This window comes from Arachis hypogaea, chromosome 16, assembly GCF_003086295.3.
Source record: "Arachis hypogaea cultivar Tifrunner chromosome 16, arahy.Tifrunner.gnm2.J5K5, whole genome shotgun sequence".
In the NCBI taxonomy this organism is placed as follows: domain Eukaryota; kingdom Viridiplantae; phylum Streptophyta; class Magnoliopsida; order Fabales; family Fabaceae; genus Arachis; species Arachis hypogaea.
The window spans coordinates 129155384-129179705 of NC_092051.1; the positions used below are offsets into that span (position 1 = coordinate 129155384).

At 36.1% G+C, this 24322-nt stretch overlaps 3 protein-coding genes across 5 annotated transcripts; 2 read left to right on the plus strand and 1 right to left on the minus strand.

Moving 5' to 3' along the window:
- Nucleotides 1-2405: 2405 nt before the first annotated feature.
- On the plus strand, nucleotides 2406-3527 carry LOC112757519 (uncharacterized). Its single transcript, XM_072221201.1, has 2 exons — nucleotides 2406-2924; nucleotides 2995-3527. The coding sequence occupies exons 1-2, from the start codon at nucleotides 2460-2462 to the stop codon at nucleotides 3457-3459; spliced, it is 930 nt and encodes a 309-aa protein (XP_072077302.1). The 5' UTR covers nucleotides 2406-2459; the 3' UTR covers nucleotides 3460-3527.
- A 131-nt stretch (nucleotides 3528-3658) lies between these two features.
- LOC112757520 (uncharacterized) lies at nucleotides 3659-9436 on the minus strand. 2 transcript variants are annotated; one of them, XM_072221200.1, is made up of 3 exons: nucleotides 9200-9436; nucleotides 4667-9117; nucleotides 3659-4321 (listed from the first exon to the last, which is right to left on the minus strand). In XM_072221200.1, exons 2-3 carry the CDS (start codon nucleotides 8885-8887, stop codon nucleotides 3920-3922), a joined length of 4623 nt encoding a protein of 1540 aa, XP_072077301.1. In that variant the 5' UTR covers nucleotides 8888-9117; nucleotides 9200-9436; the 3' UTR covers nucleotides 3659-3919. The 2 variants fall into 2 exon arrangements, with proteins under 2 accessions (XP_072077301.1, XP_072077300.1); XM_072221199.1 differs by having other exon boundaries at nucleotides 4667-9436.
- Nucleotides 9437-15341: 5905 nt separating this feature from the next.
- Nucleotides 15342-19927, plus strand: LOC112754971 (receptor-like protein kinase HERK 1). Of its 2 annotated transcripts, none has more exons than XM_025802816.3 (8): nucleotides 15342-15865; nucleotides 16577-16724; nucleotides 16866-17074; nucleotides 17527-17653; nucleotides 17948-18019; nucleotides 18241-18427; nucleotides 18685-18817; nucleotides 19297-19927. In XM_025802816.3, the coding sequence occupies exons 2-8, from the start codon at nucleotides 16577-16579 to the stop codon at nucleotides 19561-19563; spliced, it is 1143 nt and encodes a 380-aa protein (XP_025658601.1). In that variant the 5' UTR covers nucleotides 15342-15865; the 3' UTR covers nucleotides 19564-19927. The 2 variants fall into 2 exon arrangements, with proteins under 2 accessions (XP_025658601.1, XP_025658600.1); XM_025802815.3 differs by having other exon boundaries at nucleotides 15447-15865; nucleotides 16513-16724.
- Nucleotides 19928-24322: the final 4395 nt, after the last annotated feature.

Below are 24322 nucleotides of genomic sequence, written 5' to 3' on the forward strand. Positions count from 1 at the left end.
AAAACTGAATTAAATCGAACTGATAACATCTCTGCTGCATGTTGAAGCACGTATTTTTCGTGTTAGCTCAACACGCTACCTACATGTTGAAATTATTCTTTTTACATCGTTCATCTATCTGTAATTACATCTAATTAGCCTATCTTCAACAAAAATACACCAAAATTTTTCATATTTAAAAATTGAGCATGACAAAAGTGCCCATACAATATTTAAAGAATAATTCTTAAGAGAATCCGTAGAAGTGTTGCAGATGAGAAATAGGAATGTATAAAAGTTATAAACAACATTAGCCGTTACATATTCTTTGCTTTCTCTGTCATAAATATTATTCGCTAGTTTTACTAATATTATTTATATGATAATTCGGATATCGAGATTTGACTTATATGATTGGCCTTTAGCATATACTTTGTGTTTGTATATTTTATCATAATTAACTTGGTTGTCAATTTTTTTAGTTCTTTAATTTATTCCCAATATTATTCTCATAAGTCATAAGTCATAAATTGACATGAGATTAAATGGGACTTGTTTAAGCAATTGTCTACTCAAAAGACAGCCTAACTAATAGTACTTGATGCCAATATATTTTGCTTAGTGGTTTCAGTTTAAGTTTTTGCTAACTAAAAAACACAACCTTCACTTGAGAAAAAAACAACCTAAAAGATTCCTTTTTCATGTTAACAGCTACTTCCTTTGGTTTATAATTTTTTATTTTACATCTTTTGAAAAAAAAAAAATATACTACTGTTCCTATCTGGATAAGCTCTTCAAAATATAACTCGTCTAGTGTGATATTGGAATGCACTTTCTTTTTCCCGGGAAGATATAACTCAAATAATAAAGAACACAAAATATAGATATTTATAAAAGGTGTTCCGTCTGTGATGACCGAGGTTGATGATCTCCGGCCGAGCACTTGGATGCGTGGCTAGATTATATGTTGTCCTCGAGCAACGACGTGAGTTTAACCTCGGCCTTCTGAAACACGGCAGCGGGAGCACCTGCACAAAGCACTCCGACGCTCAAGTAAGTGGGAGAATAATTAATGAATAAAGAGTAAATAACTAGAAGTGAATGTGGAACCTGCCCCTTTCTGAATCAAGGGGTAAGATTTATAGGCTCCTCGAGTTTGCTGGTGAGCTCCTGTTAGTTCCGATATTCCTGGTCAAGTGCCGTTATGGATATCTTGTGAAGAGACGTGATTGAGTGGCGTATTCTGTTTCGGAGATAATTTATAAAGTTTGTTTGTTCAGTTCTGCTCGGTTCCGATTTTTAAGGTCAGTCTGCCACTGAACCTCCATGCCGATTATGGTGTGGTACGCATCATAGCCCCCCAGGTCGGCTAGCGTTCCGTATAGGTCGGTAGGCGAGCTTTTTGTTTTTCATACGTGGCTAGGTTTTGTTTTGAGAAAATTTGAAAAGGGTTTAACTTGTCTCTTCGCGAATCGTGTCATCTTTTATTGTCCATTATTGCCGTTTCGGTTTCCACGTTTGTTAGTGGGCATGAATTAATTTACCCACTTTGTTAGTGGGCTTGCAATAATAGTTATTTTCATTGTTTTGGAAATTACGCTGTGTTGCTCCTAGTCTTCAAGTCTGCGCTATGTCTTCGAAAGGTAAACGTTTTCTGACTCTTCTTTGACTGTTCGTTTCTGCATACTCTGTCATGGCGGGAGAGAAATTGAAAGAAAAATTGAAGGCTATTGAGGATAGGAAAGACGACCCATATCACTGGGTCCAAGATGATGTGAAGACACGTTCATCTTCCTTCATCAGCGTTGAATCCCTTTCTGATTTGAGGGGCATAGATTTCGTGAGGGGGGGTTCTGGCGTCGTTGTCGAGTTTCAGCCCTGTTCTAGTAGTGATAGGGTTTGTGAGAGGAGGGGTGACTGGGAGTATTTTTATATGTATACTCCATGCATGGTTGAACTTGGAGTGAAGTTTCCCTTTTCTTCTTTTGAGTGTGACGTCCTTACTCAGCTAAACTGTGCTCCGTCACAGTTGCACCCAAATTCTTGGGCGTTCCTTCGCGCATTTCAATGTCTGATGGAATTCCTCTCCTTCCCTTGTTCGCTGTCTTTATTCTTTTCCTTTTTTCAGGCAAAGGGGGTTCGTAAGGGGTTGTGGGTTTGTTTCAGTAGCTTTCCGGGTCGGTCTGTATTCCTTCTTTATAAGTCCTCTTTCAAGAACTTCAAATCTCTTTTTGTGAAAGTCCGCTCGGCCGAGTCTGAGTACCCTTTCTATTTGGATGGTGAGTTGAGCGAGAAATTTCCTCTCTACTGGTGTTCTGAACCGACTCAGATCCTCGAGGCTTCTGAGAGGAGTGAGGAAGAGGAGTTTGTGATGAACTTTATTGTGGAGAGTGTTGCTGCTGGGGAATGCTTGTCCATCCCTGAAATTTTGCGTTTATATGATTTGGGTGATAATGAGGGTCTTAGGGCTTACATAGGTAATGTTTTTTGGTGTTTTGTTATTAAGTATTGGACATTTGCCGAGTTTGTCTGACATTTGGTGGTTTTTTTTTTTAGGTGGCCGAGTTCCCTTGTTGGACCCGAACAAGCTGCAATCTTTCTTGAGTAAGAAAAAGGAGAAAGGGATTGGGAGTGCTGGTGATCGGAAGGATGCGGGCGAGCAGGCTTTCTCGTCTGTTGCGCATCCTGCGTCTTCATTTAAAAGGAAGAGAGACGATACTTCCTTAGAGGTTATTTCCGAAGGTGATCGTGAGGTTGTAGGTGGTGGCGGAGTTGCCTTTGATCGGCAGAAAAAGCTTCATGGCTTCATTGCTGGTTCTAGCTCGCACTCCCTTTGGAACGAACAGTTTAATTTCGCGGAGCTTTCTGATAGGGCCTCGCAGTATCCTGGGGACATGCTTATGACGCGCCGAGCTGGAATGGAAGCGCTCGGTAAATTTGTTCAGGTATGTTTTGTTTTGTGTTTCTTGTTTTTTCAACCTTTTGTATTGTTCTCATGCTACGGGTGCTCGGTAGGTGGTTGCTTCTCGCTTACTCTGCGTTGGTCGGACTGTTGAGTGCGTTGGTGCTGATCAGCAAGAAGCTGTGAACAAGGTCTCTTCCATGGAGAAGTCATATACAGCTCGGATTGCTGATTTGGAGAAGGTTGTAAAGGAAAAGGAAGATGTTGCTACCAGTGCTGTGGCTAAAGCGAAAGAAGCTGAGGATGAGGTGGTTCGTTTAAGAGATCAAATCCGTTTGTTGCAAGCTGAAGTTATGGAGCACGACGTGGCCAAAGGTCGGCTTACTTCCCGTGTGCATGAGCTAGAGGAGGCTGGGATGGAGATGTTCTCTTATGGTTTTGATCGTGCTGTGAGTCAGATTGCCCTGTTAGCCCCTAATTTTGATTGTGATAAGCTCGATATTACAAAGATAGTTGTAGGTGGAAAGTTAGTTGTGGATGGTACTGTGGAGGAGCACGATGAGAATGCTCCTTCTTAGTTTGTTTGTATTTGTGGCTTTTGTTTTGACTGTCTGAGCTCTAGACTGTTAATTTTTTGGGCTTTGTATGGTATTTGGCCGATGTTAGGCCGGTTTGACTATTAGGTGGTGGTATTTGGCCGACGTTTCAGGCCAGTTTGATAATATAATATATTTATAGTAAGTGTTTTTGCTTTGTTATATTTTGTCATTGTCAGGCTTTATTTGAAAAGAATTTATCGCTTTTATTTGGATTCGGGGGGCGTCCGGCCTCATTAAAACCCTCCTTAGGCAAAACCCTTTCGTTGGGAAAAAAGCTCTAAGGGGGAAAAAGAGTACCTTCATTCGCATTTTGTACAAACTATGACATATACATTTTGAGTGATGAGATGTTCCAGTTTCCTGGGATGGCATTGCCTTGTAATGTTTGGAGTTGATATGCCCCCTTGCCGAGTACTTGGGTAACACGGAAGGGGCCTTCCTAATTTGCGGCGAGTTTGCCATGAGCTGGAGGTCTTCTGGCTTCCTCTGTTCGCCTGAGCACAAGGTCACCTTTGTTGAATATCCTCGGAATCACCTTCCTGTTGTATTTTCTTTCCATTATTCTTTTCTGGGCCCTTTGTTTGATAGCGGCGATTTCCCTGTCCTCTTCGGCTAGGTCAAGCTCGGCGCTCCTGGCCCTTTGATTTTGTTGTTCGTCGTACAACTCGGCTCTTAACGTTGGTAATCCGACCTCAATGGGGATCAGTGCTTCTGAGCCATAGACCAACTTGAAGGGTGTTTCGCCTGTAGTGTTATGTATTGTGGTGTTGTAACTCCACAGTACTTCGGGAATGAGCTCGGCCCATTCTCCCTTTGCGTTGTCGAGCTTCTTCTTTATTGCCTGCAACACAACTCGGTTAGCAGCTTCGGCTTGCCCATTAGTTTGTGGGTGTTCTACCGAGCTAAAACGATGTTGAATATTGAAATTTTTTAGAAATAAACCGAGCTTATTGTCTGTGAATTGTCTACCATTGTCTGATATTATTTCTTTTGGTATCCCAAAGCGGCATATTATATTTCTCCAAATAAAAGATCGTACCTTTTCAGCTGTTATCTTTGCTAAAGGTTGCGCTTCTATCCATTTTGAGAAGTAGTCTATGGATACCAAAAGAAATTTTACCTGTCCTGGTGCTGTTGGGAAAGGGCCGAGGATGTCAAGCCCCCATCTGTAGAAAGGCCAGCTTACCTCCATGCTGTGCAGTACTTCGGCTGGCTTGGTTGAGATCGCCTCATGTTTCTGGCATTTGTCGCATGTTTTGACCTTAGCTATGCAATCTCTCTTTATGGTCGGCCAATAATATCCTGTTCGGATTATTTTTGCGGCGAGAGCTCGTCCTCCTATGTGGTTCCCACATACTCCTTCATGGACTTCATTCATTACTTCTTTGGCCTGGTTTTGGTCGAGGCATCTTAATAGTGGTTGTGAGAAACCTCGTCTGTATAGTTCTCCTGATATTTTTGTGTAGAAGCTTGCCTTACGTTTGAACTGTTGAGGATGGAGCTCGTCTCTGGGTAATGTACCTGTACATATGTATTCAAGAAAAGGTTTCCTCCAATCGTGGAGGTGGTTAATGTTTTCAATACATAATAATTCAATGCTCGGTTTTGTGAGTGTGTGCTGTGATAATGTTGATGTTTGTGTGTCCGCTCTGGTGGCGGCGAGTTTAGATAGTATATCTGCCCTGACGTTTTGCTCTCTATGCACATGTAATATGGTGAACGAACTGAAATTTGAAATTAGATCCTTTGCTATGAGCCAGTATTGTTCTAGCAAGGGATCTTTTACCTGGAATTCTCCTCGGATTTGTTGGACCACCAGGAGGGAATCGCAATGTGCCGTTAAGTTCGTTGCTTTGTGGCTTAGGGCGAGCTTTAATCCCGCTATGAGGGCTTCATATTCGGCCTGATTGTTGCTTGCCGAGAAGTGAAATTGGAGGGCTTGCTCGGCTACCACCTTATTTCCCTCCTTTAATATCATTCCGGCCCCGCTTCCTTCTCGACTTGATGCCCCATCTACGTGCAATTCCCATGTTTCAATGTGATCGTGTGGGGTCGTCTCTGTGATGAAGTCGGTGAGAACTTGTGCCTTGAGGGCCGGCCTTGTTTGAAACTGAATGTCGAACTCTGAGAGTTCAATTGACCATTTGGTCAACCGTCCTGCCAGTTCTGGTTTTGTTAATATTTGTCTCAGTGGATGATTCGTCCTTACTATTATTGTGTGGCTTTGGAAGTAGTGCCTGAGTCTCCTTGCTGTTGTTATCAGTGCAAGGGCGAGTTGTTCTATCTTCGGATATCGTTGCTCGGTTGGTTGCATGACTCTGCTGACGAAGTATACTGGCTGTTGCGTTTTTCCTGTTTCGAGAATAAGGGCCGAGCTTATAGCATAGTTTGAAACAGATAAGTATAAATATAAAGGGTCACCGATTTCTGGTCTTTGTAGCACGGGTGGTGTTGCTAAGATCGCTTTGAGCTCGGAAAATGCTTTCTCGCCTTCCTCTGTCCAATGAAATTTTTTGTTCTTTGATATCGTTTGGAAGAGGTGATATGCTCGGCTTGATGCAGCGGGGAGGAATCGAGATAGTGCAGCTACCCTTCCTGCAAGTTGCTGTACCTCTTTTATCGTTTTAGGGCTTTCCATGTTGAGTATTGCTGAGCATTTTTCAGGGTTCGCCTCGATTCCTCGGGATGTGAGCATGAATCCGAGAAACTTTCCCCCCTTTACTCCGAAGGCGCATTTCTCGGGGTTCAGTCTCATATTGTAATTTCGTAGTTGGCCAAATATTTCCTTGAGGTCTTCACAGTGCGATTTTTCTCTCTTGGTTTTCGCGACCATGTCGTCCACATATATCTCCATGTTGCGTCCTATTTGGTGATGGAAGACTTTGTCCATCAAGCGTTGATAGGTCGCACCTGCATTCTTCAAGCCAAATGGCATTACACGATAACAAAAGTTTCCATGTTCGGTAATGAATGCTGTTTTGCTTTGATCTTCAGGATGCATTAGTATTTGATTATACCCCGAGTATGCATCCATGAAGCTCAAGCTTTCGAAACCTGAAGCGTTGTCTACAAGTTTATCAATGCATGGTAAAGGGTAGGCGTCTTTAGGACATGCTTTGTTCAAATCTGTAAAATCGACGCACATGCGCCATTTACCTGAGTTTTTTCTTACCATTACCACATTCGAGAGCCATGTGGTGAAGCGGATTTCTCTGATGAAGTCGGCTTGTAGGAGTTTACTGGTCTCTTCCAGGGCCGCCTTTGATTTCTCTGCTCCTAGGTTTCTTTTCTTCTGGGCTAAGGGTCGGCTCGAAGGATTGGTGGCGAGTTTGTGACAGATGATCTCCGGACTTATGCCCGGCATATCTGCTGGGGTCCAGGCGAATAAGTCTGCGTTGGCCCTTAGCAGCTTTACGAGATCCGACCTTTCTTGCCCTTGTAGTGCTTGACCTATGTATGTTACTTGCTCTGGTTTGGACGTTAGTTGAATTTTTTGGAGTTCGTCAGTTGGTTGTGGTCTCTCTTGTGTGTCTCCTCTGGGGTCGAGTTCGGCTAGGGAAAGGACTTCCTCTCTGGTTTGTACTGCTTTGATCTCATGTTGTCTTCCGCTGTTATCCGATCTTTTTAAGCAAGAGTTATAACACTGCCGAGCTTGTTGGCGGTCTGAGTGGATCGTCGCTATTTTTCCGTCCTGTGCCTGAAACTTAACACATAGGTGGAAAGTTGATATTACTGCTCTGAACATGTTCAGAGCAGGTCTCCCGAGGATAATGTTATAAGGACTATTGCAATCGACAATCAGGTATTGTATATCAAGTGTTCGGAATGACGCGTTTTCACCTATTGTCGTTTTAAGCCATATATAACCTTTTATGGGTACCCTTTCTCCGGAGAATCCTACCAGTTCTCCGGAGGAGGGTTGTATGAGTTTTTCAGATAAGTTCATTTTTAAAAATGTAGAATGAAAAAGTACGTCTGCGCTGCTACCTGGGTCCAAAAGGACCTTTCTTACCAGTAGGTCGCCTGTCTGGATAGAAATTACGACCGGGTCGTCCAGGTGTGGGGCGGCCGAGGACATATCCGCTTTATTGAAGGTGATCTCTAAATCTGGTGCGTCGCTCTTGTTTGGAGGTGAGGCTCCTTCTATGGCTAGCATGGCTCGGTAACTTCGTTTCCTGGCCGATGTTGTTTCGCCGCCTCCAGCGAATCCCCCGGAGATGCAGTTTATGACTGCCTTGGGCAGGTTGTTGTTCGGCCACTTTTCCTTGTTTACTGAAGTCGGTTGCCTTTCCTCCCTGCCCCGGTCGTCTTCCTTATGCTTCCTCGCCTCAATGTATTTGTCCAATAGGCCTTGCCGTGCAAGCCTTTCCAAAAGGTCTTTGGCTATTATGCATTCGTCGGTGGTGTGTCCGTATTTTTGATGGAAAGCACAATGTTTGGTTTTGTCTACGAACCTCTGGTCTTGGTAACTGCCTGCTCTTATTGGGGGTTTTATAATCTTGGCATTGAGTATTTCCTTGATTATCTTTTCCCTTCTTGTGTTGAATTTGGTGTAATTGTCAAACTTCGGAGTGAGCTTGAACGTTTTGCCGACCTCCTTGTTGTGGGTCGATCTCATTGATCGTTCCTCCTCCCTTATGGGTTTCCTTTCCGTTTTGTTGGCCTCGCGTAGTTCTTCAATTTCCATTTGTCCGGCTGCCCTTTCCCTGAACTCCTCCAGTGTCTTCGGTTTGGTGATGGCGATTGTTTCTCTGAATTTGCCAGGTCGGAGGCCGGCCTTAAGCGCATGGAGATGGACAGCCGGATCTAGGTCGGGTATTTCCATGGTCGCCTCTGCAAACCTGGTCAGGTAATCTTTTAGGCTCTCCTGTGGACCTTGGCGGATCGTGCCGAGGTAATCTGATCCGTGGACGTAAATTCTCGCTGCGGCGAAGTAATCAATGAAGGACTTCGCCAGTTCTTCAAATGATGAGATTGAACCTGCAGGTAGTTTTGAGAACCAAAGCAAAGCTGCTCCGTCAAGATATGTCGGGAATGCTCTGCAAAGCACAGGTTCATTGTTAGGACCGTTAAAAAACATCATAGATTGAAATTTCTTAATGTGAGCCCGGGGGTCACCAATCCCCTTATACGGCTCAAGTGAGGAGGGGAGTGTGAAATGTTTTGGCATTTGAAAATTTGTGATTTCTTCGGAAAAAGGGTTGTCCAAGGTCAGTCTCTCTTTCGGTGGGTCAGCGATCAGCAGGTCAGGCGCGCCCTGGGAAGATCTTTTGGAGCTTCCCTCGCCTATCTGGTTGGCGTTATTTCGTGCTGATAGTTCGGCTAGTCTTTTGACTTCCGCTTGAAGTTCCGCCATTTGGGCCATGAGTTCGGCCTGTGTGAATTGAGGAACTCCATTGTCAGCCATGACTGGGACCCGTGCTATCCTGCGAAGAAAAACTCAAGAGGTAGAAATATAATAGGGAATCGTGGGGTTAGTGTTATCGGGCCCCACGGTGGGCGCCAAATGTTCCGTCTGTGATGACCGAGGTTGATGATCTCCGGCCGAGCACTTGGATGCGTGGCTAGATTATATGTTGTCCTCGAGCAACGACGTGAGTTTAACCTCGGCCTTCTGAAACACGGCAGCGGGAGCACCTGCACAAAGCACTCCGACGCTCAAGTAAGTGGGAGAATAATTAATGAATAAAGAGTAAATAACTAGAAGTGAATGTGGAACCTGCCCCTTTCTGAATCAAGGGGTAAGATTTATAGGCTCCTCGAGTTTGCTGGTGAGCTCCTGTTAGTTCCGATATTCCTGGTCAAGTGCCGTTATGGATATCTTGTGAAGAGACGTGATTGAGTGGCGTATTCTGTTTCGGAGATAATTTATAAAGTTTGTTTGTTCAGTTCTGCTCGGTTCCGATTTTTAAGGTCAGTCTGCCACTGAACCTCCATGCCGATTATGGTGTGGTACGCATCAAAAGGTATTCTAACGTTTTAGTAACTATGTGTGTATTTTCTTATTTCTTTCTTTAAATAAAACGTGTATATATATAATTTTGAAATCCGTTTATAGATGGATTAAAAGAATTCTTTATTCCTCTGCATAGTCGGTTACTAGTGATTTTTTAATTGTAATAATAAAATTGATCGGTCTCCTTATAACCAACTTATAACATATTATAAAAATTTTATTTAGAATTCAACCTTATTAAGCATTTATCACCTTTATCTTGTACACAATATTTCATTTGTTTTGCAATATCAACCCAAAAAATGAAATACACAGACCAAGAAAATTGAGAAGTCTTAGAAATGATGAAAAATTACGTGATTAAACAGAGCTTTTCTCGTATCAAATTAAATGACACGTTTGAATTAATATAATTAATATTACGCTAGTTATCTTTCTTGAAAATTAAATGATCATTAAAATAATAAATTTGGAAATTGGAAACATTAATTAATATTACTTAAATATTATAAATAATATAAATATTTTCAAACATTAAACCATACAAATAGAGCTGATATTATGAAAAAAAAAATGGAGTGTTAAGCTCAATTAATAGTGATGAATAAAACATTTATACCATGCTGATTAGTTATTAACTAAGGACATTTTAATAAATAAGTTTAGATCAATTCTTTATATCAACCTTTTCTTTAGAAATTTATGTAGAAACAAACAACCAAAATGACAAATCTTATAAAGTGAATCAAATAAAATTTATATATATATTTTTTACTAATATAATTCACATCAAACGCATAAAAAATGCTAAGCAGGAGCAACGTCAACATAGCTGGCTGGTGGGGTACAACAACCCCACAAGGAACAAGCAACAACTTTGAATCTCTCTCTCTTTCTGGCATACCCTATTCATATTCTTTCTTATTATTTTTTGCCTCCTCATCAAGTGCTCATCAATTTAACTAATATTCATAATATTTATGCAAATAAATACTTAACTAGATACACATATAGTAAGTTAGTAACCACGCTTTTTATTTTTAATATTAGAAAAAAATAAGTGTTTTATTGTATCATAGAGACGAGGAGTGTAACATAAAATTGTAGAAGAGAAGTAAAAGAAATTAGAGAATTAGATTTAAAAATAAAAAAAATCTGATGATTATATTTGTATTTATATATTTTTTATTTTTTAAAAATAATAAATCTGAGAGTTAGATTTGTATTTATAATTTTTTTATTTTTTTAAAATCATAAATCCGAATATCAGATTTGTGTATTCGTCAAATTTTATTATAAAATTTGACCTTAAAAAAATAGTTAATTTATTCACACCAATAAATAACACATTATATTTGCCTGTTTCAAAAAAAAATAATTTGAGTTGGTCGAATAGTAAGTTCATTCATTTGCTTAAGTAAATATCAGAATTTAAATCTTACTTTATATATACATCTTACTAACGATAAATCTTTAAATAGAATTCAGATTCGCAAAAAATTAATTTAGTTTCTCGTACTAAAAGATACCTTGAGATAAAAAAAAAAAAAATACAAGCATATCGTGACATAACATAAGATATGTGTATGATATTTACAAGCCATGCAATGTAGTAAATAATGGAGTAATGCATGTTATGTAGGTCGTACATTTGTACTAGAATACTGCCCCTCATAGCCATAGGCACCATGCATAGCTCTCCTTTTCTCTCTGTTGGTTGTTGTCTCGGTACGAATCTATTACAGCCAAGATGCCCTGTACATTATTACACAAAATAAAATAAAATAAAAAACACTAACGAATTATGAACATTAACGCACCCTCCTATTTTCAACTTGCGTCTTGCGGTACCACACGACAATTATGCTACTTTACAGCCCACAAAATAATATCAAAAAACATTATTATTTATAGGGTTTAATTATGTTATAAATCTTCAATTTCTTCTTTTCAATTTTACGTCGGACCCAAATTAGTTTCTGCATTTCGGTTGAATCAGAGGTGTATCTGAGCGTAGATCAAATAGTACAATACTAATAATCATATTAGATGTACACTAAATATTAATTATTAAATGAGTATTATGTATAAATATATATTAATTAAAATATGTATATTGATAAATTATAAATATATATCTATATAAAAATATATAATAATTAATTTAATAATTAATTTTTAGTATATACATATCATTATTTAATATTTGTTATAAATTTGAAATTGATTATTTAATACACGTTTATTAATTTAAAGACCAATTTAATTCTATTAAAATTTGAGAAGCTAAAGACAACAACAACAAAAAAAATTCGAAAAGCTAATTTAAAATTTGAATTACCAAGTTGAATACAAAAAATACAGAAATATTAGACAATTAAATTTTTTTTAATCAAGTTGAATTAAGTTAAATTTATATGTGTATATTTTTTATTTTTTTATTTTTTTTTTCTTCTTCTTCCCCTTTTTCTTTCACCTTTATTATTATCATCACCATTTTTCTCTTCTTTTTCTTTTTTATGTCGTTTGATTTTTTTTTCTCTTTTATTTTTGTCCTTTTTCTCCTCTTTCATCATTATTATCATCATCATCATCATCGTCATCTTCTTTTTTGTTTAATATTACACAATCAGTTTAACGACAAAAAAAGTGACACAGAAATTTTTGGTTAATGACACAAATAATCTTTTGAAAATGACACAAATTTTTTTTATAAATGACACAAGAAATCTTTAAAAAAACACAAATCTAAAACCTTAACTCAACCAACAAACTACATTTAAATATGTTTTGTAAAAAAAATAAAAAATACATCAATTTATTATAAATAGCACAAAAAATACATCAATTTATTATACATCAATTTATATATGAGTTCAATACCACTCATTTAGTTCAATGATAAGAAGAATTAGTTAAAAAATTCTTGTATCATGGTTAAAAAATTTTGGTGTCAAAATTATGAAACTTATTGTATGATTGAAAAATTTTAGTGTTATTTTTTTAATAAATTCTTCACAATTAAAACTCTCCTCATCATCATCATCACCGTTATCATCACAATTCTTCTTATTTTACCATCTTAAAATGATCCTATTTCACAGTTAAAAAATTTTAGTGCGAAAATTAAAAAATTTATTATGTCACAGGTTAAGAAGTTGGTGTTATTTTTCTAACAAATTCTACACAATTCAAAATTTTTCCTCCTTCTCCTCTTCTTCTTCATCATCATCATCTTCTTTTTTTTTCATCTTCTTTTTTTTTTTTATTCATCTTCTCCTTCTTGTTTCACCTTCTTATAATTTTTTTGTTTTATCCTCTTAACAATAATAAAAAAATAAAAAAACAAACATAAAAAAAGAAATAAAAAATGCTGCAATAACCACCAATAGGAAGAGGAGAAGAAATAAAATACAAAAACACAGTAACAGCAGCAACGAAATACAAAAACACAGTAACAGCAGCAACGAAAGAATGACAATGAGGGATAAGCATGCAAAGATGAAGAAGGAACACAAAGAAGAAGAAATGTGTGATTCACGCACACGTTGTGTGAGTGATTTTTGTTGGTTTTGACCAACTTAATTAGTTGGACTTGATTGATAAAAACGCTTGAATGTGTAGTAGCATCGAAAGAATATTCAGAACATTAGTTTAAGAATTTGATTTTGATTCATTGTTAGGGTAAAATAATTTTTTACTTGTACTCAATTGTATAATGTCATATCAGAACTACTCTTATATTAATAGTATTGAATAATCATCGATAAAACAATATAATTGGATGACTGTGTAAAATGTTTAACTCTTATTTTAATTTGAAGTAAATATCAATTCGATACCTGAAAGATTCAAGCACTAACAAAATAGTACTTGAATGATGTTACTGACAAAATGGTCTTTGAAAGATTTTAAAAATTGACAAGCGTATCCCTAGACTTGCCGGAGCACATCTCCGACGAAAAAGATGCTAAGGTGGCCACCGTATTTTAATGATATGGCATATTGAACTACCGAGTTGGCTTTTATAATTAATTTATAACAATTAGAAGGGAGAAAAAACCTAATTCTCTTTTCCTGAACCCTAAAGATGCATGTTCATCCATCTTGAATCCTCCACCACCATCACATCCCCACCTTATTGATCATCATTGTTCCCTTCGTATGCGCCATCCTCTTTGTCCTCTTTTGGTACGTCATCAACGTCAAGTTCTACTCCCCCAGAAGTAGGTCAAGGACAATGCTCTGTTTGTTTGAGTGAGTTTGAAGAAGACGACAACCTCAAATCTATGATCCTTTCAAATAAGAAAGAAACCAAAAACAAACATTGAAGAACAATAAAAAAAAACATTTCATCAGCAACCCTACGAATATAAATCTGTTCATCAGCATTCAACAATCCCATAAATAAAAATTCAGTACAAGTTAATTTTAATTTTGTTCACATTCAAATGATGAAATGCGAAGAGACTAACGACGACGATGAAGAACGATCTTGCTGGAGGCGATGACGGAGACCAGACTACAATGAAGACGATTCTGCCTTTGAAGATCTTGTTGGATGGCGACGAAGATGATTCTCCTCTGATGCGACGATTCTGCCTCTAACGATTCTCTTCAGTCTGGGTTAAGCACGCAATAATGATGTTCTCTTTGGATGGGTCAGGCGCACGATGACGACGTTCTTCTTGGGTTGTGTCTCAGGCATGTGACGATAATTCTACGGTGACCTTGAATGTTAGAGGGAAAAGCAGTAAGAGGAAAGGAGTTTGGTGGTGAGAAGGGAGGAGGGTGGCGGACAACAATGAGAGGAGAGGTGGAGGCACATTTTCCAATGAGAGTGAGAGGGAAAGCATAGATGGGAGAAGAGCTTTGCAATGAGAGGAGAGGACCTAGGGCAATAGAATTGGGAATTTTTTTTCCTTATAATTGTTAAAAATTAATTATAAAAGGCAACTCCGTAGTTAGCTAAAAAATATGTCATATCATCAAAATACGGTAACCACCTCAACATTCTTTTCGTTAGAGATGGGTTCCCGCGAATTCAGAGACACGGTTGTCAATTTTTAAAATCTTTCAAAGACAATTTTATCGATAACATTATTTAAGTACTGTTTTGTCAAACATCAAAATCTTTCAAGTACCAAATTGATATTTATATGTTATTTATAATTTGATTATATCATCTTTAAAATTTAATTATAAATAAAACTATATGTTCATACCTCAATATATTTTGATATGTATTTATATACAAATAATTAAACAATGACTAATTTAATTTTAAAATATGTTAGGGGAATAAATTATATTTATAATTAAATTTAATTAATTTTTTTTCTCCTCGTACTTTTTTCTACTAAAATTTATTAATTATTAATTTAACCTTAAAATGATTTGGTCGTCCAGTATTATTTTCGTTTCTTAACACGGTTGAAAAACAAATTCAACACCAAAAACACAATTGTGACCGGCACAAAAACATATTTATCTGTTTTGCTCTCTTTTTTTTTTATCCCTAGTCCCTGCTCTCTCTCTCTCTCTCCAACTGCATATGATCTTTCGATTGATTCACTCATTGAGTGTTGTTGTTGACTTGTTTTGCTGAATTAGTTACCACCCTACCATACTATTGCTTGCATTGAATTCCGCTTCAGTAATGGAACCCAACCATCGCTCAAACTAATATCAGAAAACAAAACCCTTAATAATAATTCTTCTTTTCGTGGGTTTGTTTGTTTCTTGTACATATCTCACAACACAAATATAAATAACTGAATCATACCCCCACCCCCACCTCTTCCCTTTTATTTATTTATTTTTTTGTTTTGAATTGAAGAGAAATGGGCGTGTTTGGTAGAGAGGCATGGTAATAAAAACCTGATACTAATGTAATGTGTGTGTTGTGTTGTGTCTGATAGTGTGTTGTGTCTGTCGGCGCAAGGTCACTTTCTGTCGGCATTGTCTGTATCCACTATCCAACCATCATGATACTCATACTACACTTCTCATACAAATAGAATGCAAAAAAAGAAAAAAAAAAAAAGGTTTGTGTGAGATTGTGTGTGTGAGTGTGTAATTCTTGATTACAGAGTGGCACTTTCTTTTCTCTTTTCTTTCTTTCTTTCTTTCTTTCCATGCCTTTGGTCTTGGACGACTTGGAAGAGTTCTGATCTAAAGGGTGGGTTTTTGGGGGTTGTGGTTGATTTTGATGCCACCCCAGAAGAACAAAAATACCCAAAACTTTCCAAATTTGCTTCCCTATGTTGCTGTTGAAACATGATTTGGTTCTTGTGAGGCTGTGGCTGTGGTTCTGGTTCTGATTGTTCATATGAAGAAGGGAGAAGAGGAGGGATATTGGGTCAATCTTGATTTCCGTGAAGTGGCATTGTTCTTGTTATACCCTTTCAAAGTTGTTTGGTGTCATTGGTAAATGAAGCTCTGGCTTTCTCAGAGATCCTGCCTCATTATTATTATTCTTCTTCTTATTATTATTATTATTTATCTCGTGATATTGTCCTCTGTAGATTTTACAAAAAGTAAACCACTTTATTCTATTTTCTTCTTTTTATTTGAAACTATGTGAAAGAATTGATGCAATGTTAATTAATGTGCAAGATCCAATTCTATCACTCTGCATGACTTTCTGAAACTTACATTCATTCATTCATTTCATACATGCATTCTTGCTGGGAATCCCAAACATTGTTTTAGCATTTTGATGTTGCTGTGATTGTCTTTGAAGTACTTTAATTAATTTCTTCTGTCATTAGCACCCGCATTAATTATGTACTCTTCTTTTTGACCTAGTATATTATTATTATAATTATAATTATCGTTGTTGTAGTATTCAATGTTATTTTGTTTCTTTCACATGCATGCCTTTTGCAAAGCCATCTCCTTTGCATTCTGTCTCAAACTTCCAAAATTCTCTTCATAATCATATAGCTACTATCTTAGCTTGCTTTTAATGCATAGAGGAAGAGTATTTTCCCTTGTTCTAAGGTACATTATGTTCATATTTGCATAGATTGTGATTCTTTTCTTATTTTGTTGCTTCTCTTTTGTGGTTCCAGGTTCAATGTATAATAATAGTTCACATAAATTTGTACAGAGAAAGTGAAGTGTGTTTTTTTCCAGATGTCAAGTTCTCTTGCAGCAATATTAGGAGGAGCTGCAGGAGCCGTGGCATTGGCAGGGATTGTTATAATACTCATATGGTTTTGTATTTTTCGCAAGAGAAGCGTTTCGAGAACTTCAGAGACAGGATCCTCTGATCCTTCCCAAGGTAAGATGTTCTTACTCGTGCCGAGAAAATAGAAAGGTGGCTTAACAGGCACGGTTGTGCTGGTTAATTCGGTAGTTAGATACGAAAGATTTGTTTTTCGAGGTTTCTTGTAGTGATGTGAGGGAATTCAATGGCATGCAGTAGGACGACATGGCACAATTGAGTTGTCGATACGAGATACTAGGCGTTTTGAGATGGAGGAACTATCTGGGGCTACAAAGAGTTTCAGTGACAAGAATTTGATTGGAGAAGGGAAATTCGGGGAGGTTTATAAGGGTTTGCTTCAAGATGGTATGATTGTAGCAATCAAGAAGAGGCGTGGACTCGCGAGTCAGGAGTTTGTTGATGAGGTAATGCTCGGTTTCCTGCTCTATAAGTTTGATTGAAGTAATGAAATACATTTTTCAAATTCCTTGTTCTGTTAGGAATTGCCAGTTAGTTTCAGGTGGTAGTTATGAAGAAAGTTTTTCTTTTTCCTATTTATTCACTTTACTTTACTACAACTTTTTATATTCATTGAAGTCTTTTCTGTTTTCTAAAATATGTGCAAGCATAATTACTAATTAGTTCTATTGAAAAAAGAAAATGTAAGCATAATTAGTCTATGATATTTCCTTATAGCTCTTTCCAAGTGTCAGGATCAGCTATCTTAAAAATTCGAAGCCAGTATAAAACTCTTGCATTTTTAGCGCAAGTGGATAGCGATTAAACTCGTTTACTATCTAGTTTAGGATGAACGAAGGTATCTACTCTTATGATTCATTCTCTTGTTTTGATCTAACAGGACTGAGTTTTACTTCAGGTACGCTATCTCTCATCGATTCACCATCGGAATCTCGTAACTCTTTTAGGCTACTGCCAGGAAAACAACCTGCAGTTTCTTATATACGAATATGTGCCTAATGGAAGCGTCTCCAGTCACTTGTATGGTAAATTCTTATACAGTCTCTCCATTTGTTTCTCCGAAAGCTTTATTCATAGATTCTTAGTGTATCTTAGAAAACTGTTTGAGAGGTCTAGAATCGTATTTCCCTCCACCAGAGTTGATTCTGTCCATTTTAATCATGTTTAGTTTCTTTCAGAATCACTTTTCCCAAAACTGCCAAACATAAATTTTCTACATCAAAATCAATTGCATATAAGATATCTTAATAGAATTGTTGTCTTGATTAAGCTAATTTGAGTACGAGTCCTTTCTTGTGATGTCGAATTTTCCTTTGTAGGTGCCAATCAACAATCGCGAGAGAAGCTAGAATTCAAGCATAGACTTTCAATAGCTCAAGGTGCAGCTAAAGGTGATCCTTTGCAAAATCAGTGAGCATTTGTGGCTTTCCTGGTATCAGTTTTCTTCTCTTTTAGATAAAATACACCCCAAGTATCTTAATGGATCCCACACATTCTTTTTGTAAGCCATCCTAAAACTTGGTATACTATAATACCTTCTATATACATATAAAATCTCCGAGGAACTTGTTTCTGATTTTCGAAACCTCATTCATCTCCTATTCTTGTGCAGGTTTGGCTCATCTTCACTCCTTGAGCCCCCGTTTGGTGCACAAGGATTTCAAAACAGCGAATGTACTTGTCGACGAAAACTTCATCGCTAAGGTTGCCGACGCAGGACTTCGTAATTTTTTGGGGAGAGTTGAGATTGCAGGACCATCCTCTCTAGTAGCCGCAGATGAGATATTTCTTGCACCCGAGTATGACTCATATATTACTTGTCTACTCTGCTTATATTGGGATGGATCCTCTCACAACATGAAATGTTCCCGTGTGAATTTTCGCCATTGATATTCTCCTCTAAAATGTTTGTCTAGGCACTATTGGCGTAATCAACGCTTAAATATCCCGCATAACTAGGTTTTGTAAAATTTTTCGCACAAGGTGTTCCATTCCTCTGGTTGCAAGCTTTTCTCTTGTTCTTACTTTCTTGACAAATGCACACCATTAACTGCAGGGTGAGAGAATTCAGACGATTTTCGGAAAAGAGCGATGTATACAGCTTTGGAGTATTTTTGCTGGAATTGTTGAGTGGGAAGGAAGCAACAGAATCAGCATCTCTGGACTCTAGCTACAATCTAGTTGAATGGGTATGTGAAATTACTTCAAACATCACATATGGCATGTAGGGTTGGGAAGTAAAGTAACATAAACGTGCAATGTGTCTTATCACATGGTTTCGCAAGATATGTTTTCTGTAATCACGATTTCTTGCACGCTAGGGTAACTCACCTCTATCCACCATTAGATGAGTCGTGTGGGATCCACTTGATTCGAGTCTCACACCCCATCTAATGGTGAAGAAGAGTAGAAAAATTGGGTTGGTAATTGAGAACCACTAAGTGATTTGACATATTTGACTAAATTGTCATTCAACTATTTTTAATTATCAACTTCAAGCGAAGACAATTGCATGCGAGTTTCTACCGAGAAGTTATTGTACATTTACAAAGTATTTAGGTGGATTGTGCTTAGTTTATTGATAGAATGACATTTCACTTGCATTAAACCAAGAATAACATGGTGATAGATTTACGTTCCTTGTTAATCAATATTTGTTATAATAAAGGTGCAAAATAATGAAGACCATGGCATGATGTCTAACATAATTGATCAAAGATTGGGAAGCACTTTCACTGCTGAAGGAATGGAAGAATTCATAATGCTGATGACAAGGTGTTTAGAATCTTCAAGTGAGAGAAGACCAGCCATGAGTTATGTGGTGATGGAACTTGACAGAATACTTGAGAAAGAAGTGAACTTGACAACAATCATGGGTGAAGCCACCCCAACAGTTACCCTTGGAAGCCAATTATTCAGACCAACAACAACATAAAAATAAAAAAATAAGAAAATAAAAGGAAGGTATTTGTTGTCACAAAATTGCATTGTTATTATTATTACTATTATATTTTTGTGAATTATTACATATTTGCTTTCTCATTATTATGATTATTATTATTATTTTTCTCCCACGTGAATAGCTTCAGAAAATAGGACCAGCTGCTTCATAAGTGTATAAAGAACAGCTGTATTCCCTCTCCCCCGTTGTTTTTTTCCTGGGTAAATGAACAGTTGTATTCTTTGTTTTTTCTTTCTCCCCTTATTATTATTTTTTTTTTATCTTCATAAATGTATGAGATATCTTGTAAACCATTATTTGTTGTTAATATGACAGTGAAGATTGGGTTGTGTGGTTATTCTTATTTTATTTTTTTTGTCGTCGTGGATGTGGTTACCAAACCGTATCTTTTGTTATGGACGCATAAACTATCTTTATTTCGTTTTTGTTCGGGCCGAGGCCCAAAAGAAGAACTACATCTTTCATATTCTTTCGTGTTTGTGAATACATGCAAAGTCAAGACCAACAATAAAAAGAAAAAAAAAAAAGTAGTTTTGATTTGATCTTTTAAAGTTTGGAATTTAAGGGTGAGGGTTTAATCCTAAATGGGACGTTGAGGACCATTTCAAATAAAAAAGGTTTGGAAGGATTTTGAACCCAAATCTCATAAATCAAAACAGTACTTATCAAAAAAAAAAAAAAAAAAAAACATATGTTGGAGTCGATAATATTATTTTAAAAATAAAAAATCCATGTCCTTATAAGGACAGTTATATACATAAATATTCTGTTAATTAAACTAATGTCAAAATAATCAAGTTCATTTAAAATTATAAAACTCAATAATCAAACTAAAATGTTAAAAATTAAACTATCAAACTAATTATCTATCTAAAAATTCATGAAGAGTCAAAGATACTTAGAGCCCGTTTGGATATGTTCATAAGTGACTTTTTTTAACTTTTAACTTATGAAAATGTGTAGTATTAATGTCTAGTACAATTTTCAAAACAAAATTGCAACTTTCTAAAAAGCTATTTTGGTACTTAAGGAGAAGTTAAAAAAAATGACTTCTCTCATAATAAAAAGTTTTTTATCACTTTTTTTTAAATAAGTACTTTTAGAACTAAAAAATCAAACACAAAATAATTTATTTATAAGCTACTTTTAAAATAAACATTTATTGTTTAAGCTATTTCTTCAAAAATAACTTAATTAAGTTGTTTACTCAAACTGGACCTTAGTCAAAAGAGAAGACTCAAAAATCAAACTAAGTATCTAGAGTGATCCTTTTAATTTGCGGTCCTCACTATTTTAGTTTTATAAATCCAAAATTTATTTTATTTTAGTTTCATAAATCCAAAATTTATTTTATTGGTCTCCAAGATTCAGTTATAGTCACCATATTGGCCTTTTAGTAGTGAGTCAGTGAATAAAGTGTTGAGTTAACTCTGACTGTTCAAAACTCCATTTGCTCATTTCATGGATGATTTCATTCCTCTCACGAGTAAGATCTCGACCCTCATTCTGAGCTTGTACACATGCTTCGAGAGCTGCTCGATTAGCTACGGCACCTGATGCATTTTTTCAAGGATGTCCTAAGGTTTCACCACTGAATCGGAGTACAGAATCATCTCCAAAGATCTCGGTCAGAGTAGGCATATGCCAAATGTGAATAATCCTGAAACAATAGGAATAACACCTGGTAGAGAAATTTAATCCTGAGTGAGTGAAATAAATACCACGACTTCGATATTTTTCAATAAAATTATCATGTAATAAATCAACAAAACCTAAATTAATATCTCTTTTCCCTTCAAGTTTACTTACTACGGTATCGGAATGAATATGATTTTCATCAGACAAATATAATACTTTAGCTAGTAAATTAAAGTGCATACCATTTATTAAGATTGTTTTTTTATAAGTATTGTAATTCGAACAGCCTTATTACTAAGCAATAAAAAACTTATTTATACTTTTTCAAAAAGTAATCCAAAATTTTTTTTGTCCCTATATAATTTTTATGTATGTGAATACGAATCCATCTTTTTTTTACGTAAAAAATATTCTTTTTTACGATTAAACTCTTTTAGCGTTCTTGTTGAGTGAATCTACTTCTATACAAAAATAGAATATCTTGAAGAAATCTTTTTAAATAATTTTTCGCCTATCTTATCATTCTTCAGGTAGCATTTGTTTTGAGGTATTGAGACAGAGACTGGGAGACTGAGACTCAATATTATGTTTGTTGGTTCAGAGACTGATACTAAAATTTCTGTCTCTGTCTCCAAAATTTCAGTATTTCAGTATCTCCAAAAAGTAGGGACACAGGGGACTAAAATTTTTAGAGATAGAAACTGAAACTTTAATAACATTTTATACCTAAAATATCCTCATTTCAATTAATTAATTCTAATTTTACCCTTTGTGCAAATTAAATTAGAATTTCATTATTGTTTCAATTTCTGTCTCCCACTTTGTACCAAACAGAATACTGAGATTTATTTCAATCTCTGTCTCTTAGTCTCTGTCTCTCAATCTCAGTCTTTCCGTCTCTGTCTCTCCACCAAACACTACCTCAAGGATCTTTTCATTCATTATGTTAGATATAAAAAAAAATCTATTGGTAAGTGCTAAAAGATCTAGTACATTAAAATCCATAGTTATGGTTATGCACCCGAATTCATTAGTATGAAACATTTTTTTAAGTAAAATTCCCTGGTATATGAAAAAGTGCTTTTGTCATTATGGAATAAGCCTTCACATCTTAATGCATAGTTGCATACACTTAATTTATTCGGAGATATTACAACGGAATCTGTTTTTTTGGAGAACATGAGTCAAAGCAATAATAAGAATATTTTTAGTGGAATATCTTTCACAATTCTTAGAGAGATAGTTCACTAAGACTATGTTTGGAATAGAGACAGAGACTGTGAAATAGAGACTAAAGTAAGTATCTGTATTCTGTTTGGTGTAAATTGTACATGATAGAGGACTGAGTTATGTTTTAGTATCCTTTTTGATTTAAAATAAAAATAGAGACTAAAATATTTAAAATGACTAAAATACTCCCACTATAAAACCCTAACCCCCTCTCAGTAATGAGTCTGATCAACCTCCTTTCTCACTTCCCCTTTGCTCGAAGCCTCGATCTGTGCATGCCTCCCAGTCTCCCATTCTATGCAACCTCCATTCAACCCACCGCTGGCAGCATAATCCATACCTACTAAAATAGCCAACCGTCATATCTCTCTCTCTCTCTCTCTCTCTCTCTCTCTCTCTCTCTCTCTCTCTCTCTCTCTCTCTCTCTCCATGCCGCAGCAGTCAGGTCTACTGTGCCGCGCGCTCTCTCCCTTGCGCTTTCTCAAGTTTCAGTTTCGTGCCGTCCTTGCCGTCGTCCCGCCTATATTCGTTGCACATCCCATCCTCCCTTCTCTTTTTTATTTTGATTTTGAATTTTTTTAATGTAATGAGATTGTTGAATCTGATTTTGACATATGTTAATAAGATTGTCATTGTTTTTTTGTATTATTGTTATTGGTGGTGGTAAAATTTGTTATGACAAAGATGTAATGGTGGGGTGAAAGGTAGGGTGGGTTGGAGTGAGAGGTGAGGGCTTGGCAATGGAGGGATTAGGAATGGTAGATTTAGAATATAAAATTTTGAATGAGAAAATTTGATAAAAAAAAATTATTAAAATTTCAGTTTCCTTCCCAAAAATTTAGTCTCTTTCTACTTTTTGGAGGTATTGAAATGATTGAAATTTTAGAGACGAAAATTGAAATTTTCTTTCTAGTCTTTAACCACCAAACACAATGTTGAATTTCAGTCTCCCAGTCTCAGTCTCAGTACCCCTTACCAAATGCTACCTAATAGACTGAGGAATAAGTAATTCAACTAATACACATCAAATCATGAATGTTTGGAATCTAGTTTTGATATAATTGACCGATAGTTGCGGATATGCAAAAATCTTTTTTATTATTATAATGGATTCTCAAAAAAATTTGTATCGAATAAATATATAATTCAACTATTTTGTATTAAAACTTTGGCTCATAAACTCAAGAGGACTTTACGTGCTTTTTTTAAAAAGATTAGATTCAGAAGATTATCAAAAGAATTCTTTACAAAGCAAGAAGAGATTTTTTGTTTGATCTTTCTAAGATCTTTGTTTACTTTGTGGATGTTATATAGAAGTTGAATTTTGTATTTAAATATTCTTTTCGGTAATGATCCAATCAATATAAATTGATAAATCAAATTCATTCTTATGCTAAAATTTGGAATAAAAAATGTATTTCTTTTTTATTTTGAATAGTATTCTCTATAGGATTCTAAAATTTTCACGCTAGACACATGGTTAAAAGATGTCATTTTGTTTTGAAGCTTAAACAAGGGAAAAACGAGAAGATCAAGAAGAATTTATATGATATGAAAACCGTTTTATCTCCCCTCATTTTACAAAACGGCCTCATTTTTGTCTTGTTTAAGCGTCAAAACTAAACGATGTCATTTTATCCTATGTATAGCGTAGCAAGTCAGAACTAACTCGGCATTCAAGACCAATAAATCTCGGAACCATTATAGTAAATTTTAAAAAAAATGCTATTGGTATACTAAAATCAACTACTAAAATTAGTCATCAATGTATTTGTGTATATATATTGTTTAATTTATTTTCAATATGTATTTATATTCTAACATGTATTTTATACTAATGGCTAACTTTGGTGGCTGATTTTAG